Source organism: Nannobrachium achirus (genome assembly GCF_963921795.1).
Source record: "Nannobrachium achirus genome assembly, chromosome: 14".
NCBI lineage: Eukaryota > Metazoa > Chordata > Actinopteri > Myctophiformes > Myctophidae > Nannobrachium > Nannobrachium achirus.
Window position 1 is genome coordinate 18,970,694 of NC_137821.1, and position 11,060 is coordinate 18,981,753.

Below are 11,060 nucleotides of genomic sequence, written 5' to 3' on the forward strand. Positions count from 1 at the left end.
GCTAGAGAATCACAGTGATTAGTCATTTATATCCACAATAAATTAATTTCTTAGCAAAATAGTCACTAATACTATATCGATTTTAAATCATTGAATCGAATCGGATTGTATCACCATGAATGAACCAATATTGTCCATGTATCGTATCGTCAACCATGTATCATGATGCATACCGTATCGCTGTTAAAATGTATCGTTACACCCCTACTTCTTACCCAGGCACCACAGAGGAGCGCACGGTCCTGGAGAAGGCGGAGGAGTACGGCTGTCACCGGGAGAAGACCGAGCCCCCCGAGGCCGACGTGGAGCTGATCATGCCCGCCCTGGAGACCAGCGTGGGCCAGGACTTCCAGCTCTCGCTGGAGGTCCGGAACGGCAGCGACCAGCGGCGCACCGTGGACGCCTACATCAGCGGCAGGGTGGTGTATTACACCGGGGTCACCAGCTCCGAGTTCCTGTTCAAGACCCCCAAGGTCACCATCGAACCCAACAGCAGTGAGTATAGAAAGGATGGCTCGTCAAGTCGGAGAACATGGTTCTCAAAGTGGGATCTGGGGGAGGCACGTGCACACATAGACATCAAAGGGGGCTTGAGCCCCTGCCCTTTTATCTGTCTGTAAAAACTGCCCTTTCCAGTCCATATATGCAGTTTTTACTATGGTGAAATGAAAATGCCCTTTTTCCATGCCATACCTGAAGGCAGCATTCAAGAGAATTGCCTTGTCCAAACTCTCCTGAACTTGAATGCAGCATCTTATGTTGAAAGAATTGCCCTCTGTGTAGAAATTACGCCAGTTACGCCATATTTCCAGAATTTACATGATTATTATGCTTAGTTTAGTGTGATATCAAGTACTGAAAATAGCCGACCTCCAAGCTCACAACGCGTTGCAGTGCAACGTGTTGTGAGCTTGGAGGTCTGCTATTTTCAGTATTTTCACCAAAAGCCCCTTTTAAAAATGTCAGCCACTGCCTCTCTAACATTCTCTGCACGTCCCTGGTCTGAGGTTGAGTGGGGGCTCCCAAATACTGTAAAGGAATGATTGATAGTTGAGAACTACATGGAATCTTATGGGACTGTAACTCTGAGAGTGTAAAAATGTTACTATATGGACCGTCATTTGGTTCCATGTGTACGCTCTCAGAGCTCGGAGCCATATGGGTCCTTGAAAAAAAAAGGATTTTGGTTTTTCACAGAATTACTGATGACAGAAATTCAATTTACTCCTTAGAACAGCAGCAGATACACAGATTAAAATGACCTCCTCCAGCCACTACTGCTACAGAACAAGCAGCGACTGCGTGTGTGTGTGTGTGTGTGTGTGTGTGTGTGTGTGTGTGTGTGCGTGCCAGGTGTGACGGAGGTGGTGCAGGTGAGCTCTAGGACTTACATGAGGCAGCTGGTGGAGCAGGCCAACCTCCACTTCATCGCCACCGGGAAGGTCCAGGAGACGGGCCAGATCGTCACCGCCATGAAGGATGTCACCCTGCACTCTCCAAAACTCACTGTCAAGGTCGGCCAGAACAGTTCTAACCACTCAAACCCATGCAGTGGTGGAAAAAGTACTCACATTTATAATAGAGCATCACAGTGGGTGTGGTTTACTGGTCCCACTAAAGAATATCCTGTTCATTTTCCTCATAGACTTTCACGAAAATATTTATAAATATTATGTTAAGCCTAGAACCAAGCCATCCAGGATTGCAGTGAATCATGACCATATAACCTTTGTTTCTATGAAAAGAACATTTTGAAAATCGCTAAACAAAGAGTCATTAAATCAAAACATGTTTTCAGATAGGATCAAAGGTTGTATGGTCATGATTCACTGCAATCCTGGATGGCTTGGTTCTAGGCTTAACATAATTGTTATAAATATTTCTGTAAAAGTCTATGTGGAAAATGAATGGGAGATTCTTTAGTGGGACCAGTAAACCACTTCCGCTGCGATGCTCTATAATGGAATATTTTGAAGATATCAAACCCTGTCGTGTTTAACGTGTACACTGCAGGTGTCAGGCTTGGCCAGGGTGAGTGAGGAGATGATGGCAATCGTGGAGTTCACCAATCCCTTCAGCTTCAGTCTGGAGGATGTCTACATTCGCATGGAGGGACCCGGGGTCATGCCCCCCATTGTCAAACATTACAGGTGAGTAGAATGTGTATACCTTTGGGTGGAAACCTTGTATGTCCAAAACCGTTCGCTTTGTATTTGTCACTTAAAACATGAATTACATTTGTGAAAATAGCCAATCAACACCTCGCAGTCACTAGTTTTGTGCTACAGGCTGGTAAGATAAAGCAGGCCTTTACTTTATGAAAAAAAAAACATACAAATTTGAAACCTGGAGATACGAGTTTTCCACCCGACAACGATGATATTTGAGTGTGTGTGTGTCTGCATGGCACGCACACATGCATTTTGTTTGTGTGTGTGAGTTGCTTGGGAGTGTATTCAGGCAACTTCAATCAACAAAATGTTATGTTTTAGCTGACTTTTGAAATAAAGATAAATATAAAACGTTCAATGTTTCAGTGTCTTACAACACACTCATTATGCAGTAATAATCACAGATGGTAGTATCATTAACCCATTAAGACCGGGAACGCATCTGTTTCACGCAACCACTTTAACCTTTGTGTATACTTTGGCTATTGAGCTTGTAGATCTGCTATTCTTGAAAAAACACCTGAACTCAAATCTTTGCCTCTGGGGGGTCCTTGGAACAAAATATTTTGAGATGGGGGTCCGCGGTCAAATACATATTATAAATGTACATAATATAGTTACGTTCCTGAAAGAAAACAAGTGAATGTGACGTCCCTGTTTGTTCATCCACAGTATGATCCCAGCCAGCTCTAGCCTGACCGTGACGGAGCGCTTCATCCCCAGGAGAGCAGGACCGACCAGGCTGATCGTCAGTCTGGACTGTCCCGCCATCAGGCAGGTGTACGGCAAGGTGTCCCTCAACATCAAGCCTTAGAACCAGGGCATAAGCAATATAAGCGGTCGCTTAGGGCCATATCACGGGAAGACGTTTTTTTTTTTAAACATAATTGTTACATTATATGTCATATATCCCCTATCCAAAAACTAGCGTTATTATTCTAATATGCCCTCCCCTTTCCTCCTTCCCCATAATACCCAACTTCATGCTAGGCCTGGCTGCCTTGATTCATGAGCAAGTCAATATGCCTCCAAAAAGAACATTTTGATCTGTTGCTGCAGATTATTTTAGGTGGCCCTCCACTGACGGATGCACGCGTACGCGTGCATCCGTCAGTGGGGGGCCACCTAAAATAATCTTGTAAAGGGCCACCTGAATCCTAGAACCGGCACTGCTTAGAACACCGTCTCCCAAGCGGTGGGTCTGAGGACCAAGGCGGCAAGGAATATCCGCTGAAATTTAAGCTCTCTTTTGGGCCTGCTGTTCCCATTAGTGTTCCCAGCATATGTCGCCATTTCACCTTCTACCGGCCTCAATACATTATAATAATCTCAATATACTTTGTTAGTCGCTGACCGTTTATTGTGGGTTGCGAGTATCCGGTCTAAATATTGCCTTGATTTTTCTTTTCATAGATCAAAAACAATTCCAACATTCTTTAAAGTATTTCATGAATTACCGTAAATCTGAAAATCTATTCCATAAATACCTACAAATTCCAACATTATTAGTATAACTCATACTATTGTTGAAAATGTAGGTGGTAGATTAACAAGAAATAATATCTTAGTGTTTAGTAACATTTACTGGTATAACTTTAGGAAAAAAACATCTAGCCTAGACCGTATTAAAGCATACAAAAAGGTAGTTACAGTAGTGCTGTATGACTGTGTTTCTACCTGCTATCTATGTGACCCCAAGTAGCCTCCGCCCATCATGACTCTGCTACTTAAAAGGGGAATTAAACCCTCTAGGCCATTTGACAATACTGCAGACTATTGTCAGTGCTTGCACATTGGCACACCTAAATTCATTTTATTAGCTGCAGCTGCACGGCTTACATCACAGTTTACTATAAGGTCAGCCTGCCAGGTTTTTACCCTTCTGGATCTTTTAACCAACAGAGGATAAACAAACTCTAGAATCAGCCCTGGGTTTCATTCGCCTCTAATCTGTTGTTTGAGGATTTTCTTCACTATTTGTCCCTATTTTCATTTGAATATAATTTTGTCTTTTTGTCCAATGACATTTGTCATTTACTAGTTGTGATAATCTTTTATCATAAATCTGGGTAACACAACAATGACAAATATAGCTATTTGTCGAGACTGTCAGTTATTCTTTTATGGAACAATTTGTACATTCTACAAGCTTTTTCGGTTCATTTCAAAGATAGGCGAAGCAAACTAGTTTCAATAATATCAGTGAGTAATCCTACATGAAGTTATGATTTACACCTCATTGTACCTCTAAAAACCTATATTTCTTTCATGTTTTGTATTTCTTTCATTTACCAACCAAATAAAAAGTATTAATTAAAATGTGTGTTCCCAATGTGTGTACTGTATGTGTTTCTATTCTATTGGGATACAACCAAATTAATATTGTTTATAATTGCACATTAATAATATGTTAGACAACTGTCATTTTGGTGCGTATACTCTGTGTGATGTGGGTGTTTGTGTGCCAATGCAACTTTGCTCAAGTTATTGTATGGGCCTAGTCTACAAACAATAAGGGTTTATGTGTTACCAGGCTTTCCGCAGTACCTGTAGAAAGCCTGGTTTTCATTCCGAATTATTAACAAATGTGGTCTAGAGCCGGCCTTCATATCAGGTATTTTGCACACACACACACACACACACACACACACACACACACACACACACACACACACACACACACACACACACACACACACACACACACACACACACACACACACACACACACACACACACACACACACACACGCATGCATCATTTCCGTATCTGCTCTAAACCATCAGCAATCAGCAACCTGTATAGTGACTTGAAGTGACTTGATCGTAAAGGCATTGCAGATACCATTAAGCCGATTTATACTTGCTGTGTGATGAGGGTGATGGCCCTGCATCCATCCTGAGCAATAAAACATTTCTGAATCAAATGTTTGCATGTACGTATCAGTCTGCATAGCATATCATGCGCAGACGCCACATACATGTGAAGCACAATAGGCCCACGGAGAGCCTTTGCGGTCACTCATCACAACGTGATGAGGTAGTCTGGGTAAGCTTGGATATCGTAGAACACCACAAACATGGTGGGGTTCTGTACGCTGTCCACCACGCTGTCAAAACCGTGCGGGGGGACCTTCATGCCACTCTGGCCCTGGGTGTACGCACCGGTCAGGACACGGCCCACAAACATGAGCTGGGAGCCATCCTGACCTGGCCTGGAGTAGGTGGGATTGGCAGAGTAGCTGGCATCGACAGCAAAGTATGTCCCGAAGCCGTATGCAGTTGCTAAGGGTGGGGGGTAGGGAAAAAGGAAGGACAGTTAGAAAGACAACATTGATTGATTGAATACTTTATTAACCCATAAAAGATTATCTAAAATGTCTTCTAAATCCTACTGGTTTTCAGAAAAACGTATGTTTCTGTATACAGTAAGTGGTGCTCAAACTTTTCATGTCAAGGACCCCCTAGAATTAAATGTATTTGACCGCGGACCCCCATCTGAAAATATTTTGTTCCAGGGACCAGAGAAAGATAGATTTGAGTTACATATGTTCGCTTTAAAAAAGACACATTCAAACATTTGCAAAAAAATTCAAGATTTTTCAAAAACAGCAGATCTACAAGCTCGCAGTGAGCTTGTATATCCTGCATTACCGTGTTTGATTGCTAGTTAGTAGCGCTCCTATTCTGCCGGTTTCTTTGGTTAGCAAGTAGCAACAGGTTAGCCAGTCACAACACCAATAAGGGTCGCTTAACAACAACGTCATCTGCTTTGCTACTACTGTGATTGATCAGGGGGTGAACCAATCACCGAAGACTGCCTCGTGGGCAACCCATCCCAGAAACGGCTGCAGTAGGAAGGGCTTTCAGACTGAATAATGGAGTGAAACGAAATGAAAATTCAGGCCTAGTGTCATGCTATTGAGTACCATTTTGTCCTGCAAAGCTCCTGTTGAAGCCGGTCTCCATGATGGACTTGCTGTTATCGTGGGTGGTGCCATGATAGAGAAGCTTCTCAATGACTCCAGTCCCTCCTTGCTGGTTCTTGTCAGAGAGACGCTTCTTCTGTACTTCATAGCAGCTTCGGAGATGCACGTTCTGCAATCGCTCAATCTACAAGTAGAGACAATTCATGACGTCTTTCTTCAGAGTATGTGCATGAATAATGCAATTCTAAATGATACAACTTTCAAAAGTAAATTTACTTAAAGCTAATTACATATTGATAACACTGTTGTTGTAGTGAAACATCTTCTGATGCTTAGCTGGGGCACATCATTCCCTCAATTGACCAAATCATCCCTGTCGGTTGGAAACCTTGCATATAAAAGTACAGTACAACTACTGTACAAAAACATTGAAAGGAAATTGAAAAAGATTACCCTGTTATGTGTGTACTTATTATAAATGTTCATGTCATAATGGGCAAAGATCGTTACAAGCTTTAGACATATGGGCTATATTGACTACTTCTTTTAAGATGGGTCTTTTATGTCTTTTTTCACAGGACAGTTAAGCTTACAGGAACTCATGGGGCCATTTTGCCCTCCATGTTCATACAGTCAGTCAGCATCAGCCCACCTTGAGTACAGTCTTGGCAACAGTTCTTTTGAAGCTTTCCTTCACTCTCTGGAACTCTGCTGAGGAATGCTGCAGTTCAACCCTCTTCAGCTGTTCACCAGCATCCATGTTGTCCCAGTACAGAGGGAGGGAGAAATCTGAAACAACAGAAAACATTACTGTATCACACAGTCAGAGGAAAAAATATGGTATTTCACTAAGAAAAAAAGGAAAAAGACACAAAATTAGGAGTGTAATGATTTAGTATAACATAATTTGTTACATCATTGAATGGTGCTAACTGTTCCATCTGGCTTTGTCTGTGTGTACGTAAGTCCCCCTCCATCCCTCATTGGCCAAGCTTCTCAGGACACTTATAATGAAAATAACTCATAATAAATAGCACCGCTCTCTTCACACTGGGTGTGATCATTACTTGCGCCAGCAGAGTGTGCAAGTACTGCATTCTGTGATTTAGTATGTGGCGTGTCTGTTTGCGTGAATGGCTACATAGCCAATCAGGGACCAGCATTCTTGGTGACGTCACCATCAACAGCCAATGAGGGTCCAGCATTCTTGGCGACGTCACCATCGACAAGTGCGACCTGATATAAATAACAGGGAGCGTGGCGTGCTCTGCTGGAGCACAAGTAGGCCATACATGGCCACGAGTGCACAAGATGCAAGTTGGCACCTCGACAGAGTGCAGTTCTAGTTTTATATAGAACAGCCCCACATTATTTGCCTGGCGTTGCCAGCCTCTATCACACACTTCGTTTTGGGAAGAGAGTCTGGGATTTCAGGAAGAGTTTTCATTTCTGGGGTTTGCCCCAAACCACGTGCCCCAAGCCTACATAAACCACGTGCCCCAAGCATACAACCCTGATTGGCCAACCCTAAAAGCTGTTTGAGGAAATAGAATCTCAATGCATCGGGGCCAGACCGTACTACAACACCACTACCGCTAGGGGGTGTTGTTGTGTTCGGTCTGGTTTTAACCAGGCAACCACATTACAGTACCACATCAAATGCAATAAGTCGCTGTCCTCTCACCTGGGTGGTTCTGCAGTCGTTTCAGCTTGGCCACCTGTCTCGTTCCCTGTGCTGTCGCCTCCTTCCTCCTCGCGTCAACGTTCCACTGGACCCCCTTGTCCATCCCAAACCCCTCCCCTCACATCAGCAGTCTCCAGCTTGTGATTGGCTGCTTTGGGAAGCCTCTCCCAGTCGCCTCTGGCTCCCAGGATGCACCAGGCCACGCGATCATACAGCTCGCCCTCCTCCCTGGCTCTCAGCTCTCTGGTGAGTTTCTCCTTGTGATAGAAGCTGATGCGCTGGCTCACCTGCAGTGTTCATTTTGACAGCACATTTCGATTTAGTCTTTTGTTTGAATAGAATTCCATTTACCGTAGTTTTTGTCATAAAGTCTAGTTTTAGTTGACTAAATGTGATACAGGTCGACTAAATCTACAGATGATTTAATCAACTATAATGTATGTTGGCGGGTCATGATCGCGTCGCAATGCCTGATTTATACTTAGCTGTGTGCCAAAAATAGACGATCTACAAGCTTGTAGATCAGCTATTTTGTGTGACACCAAAGATTGTTAATTTAGCAAGATCTGCTAGAGGCGACATGGTACACAAATCCTACGACAGCGCTGTCTGACGGCAAATCTCGCAAACGTCCATGTTTACTGGTGCTAGATCCCGCGAGAGTATGTTGCTAAGATAGAGGGAGGTCGATAATAAAGTCGATTTTCTCTTGGATTTGTCTCTCTGAAAAAAGCCATTTTAGTATAACAGTCTTGGGAATATTGTGTGGCTTGTGACGATCGGGTCCAATATTTAGTTCAGTGACCATGGGGCTAAAGAATGGTTCAGAAACTGTGTTCACGTTAACTCTTCCAATAGAAATGAATAGACTCCAACACCTGCTTCCATTCTCCTAAAAAGGCTTCACCCACTCTTGGGTGACACCCACACACAACCAAACATAACATTACTTGGTTCTACTGGATCTCTTCTCCAGTTGTTTCGATTTAGTTTTCATCAGTGGAAAAAGGTAGTCGACAGGTCATTTTCCGTCACAGCCTTAGTCAATGAAATGAGCACTGCTCACCTGGTTCACATCATCTTTTAACACTGTCACAGTCCACGTGACCTGGCCGGCCTGCCCGCCCCCGCTAGCCTGGCTCCAGTCCATCTGCAGGCTCAGAGCGTCCACCAGCTGTCTGAGGTCCTGCACTTGGTCCTGGGTGGTGAGGCCTGCCAGGTCATCGCTGGTGAAGCTGTGACTGCCACACTGGACCTGGTACAACCTGTCGAGCTCTGTGATGGCCTGGCTGACGTCGTTAGAGCTGCGACCCACCACCAGGAACACGGATGGAGGGTCAATGCCACTTGTGGCCCGGAGGACATTCTGGTCTAGGCTTGCGCGAGGTGGTGGTGGAGTTTGGTGCTGCTATGTGGGAGGTAATTGAACCGATGAGGCTGAGGACATAATAGGGAAAAGATGAGGGTTAGGGTTAGGGGATGATTATTATGTATTTAATTTTATTTCGAGCAGCGAGGAGATCCCATGTAATAATGCCTAGATGTGTGATGTGATATTACATTATTGATTACTTACTGATGGAACCCAAGCCTCTGCCAAAGTGTTACTGTGCTTTAAGTGGGTAAGCAACCATCTGAAAAGACAAAACCTACATTTTCAACACTCAGCAAGGCCCATTGTATGGCCAAATACAAGAAAATAAGAATACTATGAATGAAGGACTCATACTAGAGGACTGCAATGGAAGCAAGCTGTAAGCTTTTTTGACCCACCTGTGGGGCATATCATTTTTTATTTCATGATCAATAAAGACATCAATCCCACTGATAGTTTTTCTGAAAAGTGTTAGGATTTAGAAGGCATTTATTTTAGGAATCGTTCTACTTGTGTCTTAATGGGCCAATGGAGGAAATAATAATAATGGAGCTTAATGGAGCAAACCACAGCATGAGTTAATACGTACCAGCACAGATAGCAGGTATGGCCACAGACTTGTATCCCTTCTCTTCACAGTGTTTGATGATGTTACGCACCAGTCCTTCAATGACTCCGACATCCTTCTCACCGCACACGTGCAAGATGGTTTTACAAGGGAATTGTCCAGGCCTAGATACAAAGATGTCCCCTCTGTTGACACGGCCAGCTGTGGGAACAACACACTGTATTATTGTGTAATAGTAATATTGTGTGTGTGTGTGTGTGTGTGTGTGTGTGTGTGTGTGTGTGTGTGTGTGTGTGTGTGTGTATGTGTGTGTACTGTGTGTGTGTTTGAGGGGTGAAGGATAAGGTTGGGATTCAGATCTGTGAAAGTGAAAATGTCTTTTATTTGGTACTCAGCTCACCTGATCTCTGGTGAGCCTCCACCTCTGGTCCAGCCATATTCAGGATGTCCTTGCAGACTCCAGCGAACACATCACTATCAATATATACATGTATACTCAAGCAGTTTTTTATTTATTCTTCTAAAGAAAGGACAATGAAGAGACAGGACAGCCATATGCCATGAACATAAAACAAAAAAGGGTTTGAATATTTCACTGCATGCACAATGACTCTAGAATTAATTTTGTGATAGACCTGTATATAGCACTATAGAGAGAGACTGTGAGAGATAAAGATATGCTTGTCAAGGACCCCAAACATTATGTGTAAAAGTTTGTACTGTATATCTTAAAATAATTAGTTCCAGGGATGCCCAGAAGCAAAGATTTAAAAATGATCTGCAGATCTACAACCTTTAATGTGATGAGCTTGTATATCTGCAATCTTTTGAATAGCCAAAGTAAAAAAAGCAAACCTCGGTTCAAAGTGAAGCGATGAATTTTTATTCTATGTGTTCTAGAGCTATGAAATCTGTGTTCTAGATCTATATATTCTGTGTTCTAGATCTATACTTTCTATGTGCTTTAGTTCTATATTTTTATGAATTCTGAATTCAGAATGATTCTGTCTGGAGGGCCAAATTGGCATGTGAAGCTTGACCAATCCTCAAATGGTCAAGCATACACATGTACGGGACAGACAAGACGGGACAGACAAAGCCACACCTTGGAAGAGGCTTTCACCGCTTCAAAAATGGGGTTAAGGTGGTTGCACACTGCTGCGTTTTTCGGGCCGAATATCGGAGTGAATTTCGGAGCACGCAAATAAAAAAATCAAACTCACGTTATGCAGGTCACGTTTGCACACTGCCGCCCGTTTCGCGCACCACTCTGTCCCTTGCTCTCTCTCTCCTTGCCCTGAAAAACGCATTTCGCAACGAAAAACGCAGCAGT

The 11,060-nt window shown here is 43.4% G+C and overlaps 2 protein-coding genes across 2 annotated transcripts; one reads left to right on the plus strand and one right to left on the minus strand.

The window, feature by feature from the left end:
• The first annotated feature begins 173 nt into the window (after positions 1–173).
• On the plus strand, positions 174–4,490 carry LOC308297683 (coagulation factor XIII A chain-like). Its single transcript, XM_080741215.1, has 4 exons — positions 174–495; positions 1,354–1,514; positions 2,014–2,150; positions 2,844–4,490. Exons 1-4 carry the CDS (start codon positions 189–191, stop codon positions 2,983–2,985), a joined length of 747 nt encoding a protein of 248 aa, XP_080597341.1. The 5' UTR covers positions 174–188; the 3' UTR covers positions 2,986–4,490.
• Positions 4,491–5,196: 706 nt separating this feature from the next.
• LOC308297870 (protein mono-ADP-ribosyltransferase PARP15-like) lies at positions 5,197–7,851 on the minus strand (the record flags this gene model as incomplete). Its single annotated transcript, XM_080741436.1, has 4 exons — positions 7,785–7,851; positions 6,753–6,889; positions 6,101–6,284; positions 5,197–5,456 (listed from the first exon to the last, which is right to left on the minus strand). The coding sequence occupies exons 2-4, from the start codon at positions 6,858–6,860 to the stop codon at positions 5,197–5,199; spliced, it is 552 nt and encodes a 183-aa protein (XP_080597562.1). The 5' UTR covers positions 6,861–6,889; positions 7,785–7,851.
• Between the last annotated feature and the right edge of the window lie 3,209 nt (positions 7,852–11,060).

Bases quoted from the DNA above. Each gene is read 5' to 3' on its own strand.
- LOC308297683 (XM_080741215.1), top strand. From the start codon at position 189: ATGTATCGTTACACCCCTACTTCTTACCCAGGCACCACAGAGGAGCGC. The intron at 496-1,353 runs GTGAGTATAGAA...TGTGCGTGCCAG, and splicing joins CACCATCGAACCCAACAGCA to GTGTGACGGAGGTGGTGCAG. The intron at 1,515-2,013 runs GTCGGCCAGAAC...TGTACACTGCAG, and splicing joins CTCCAAAACTCACTGTCAAG to GTGTCAGGCTTGGCCAGGGT.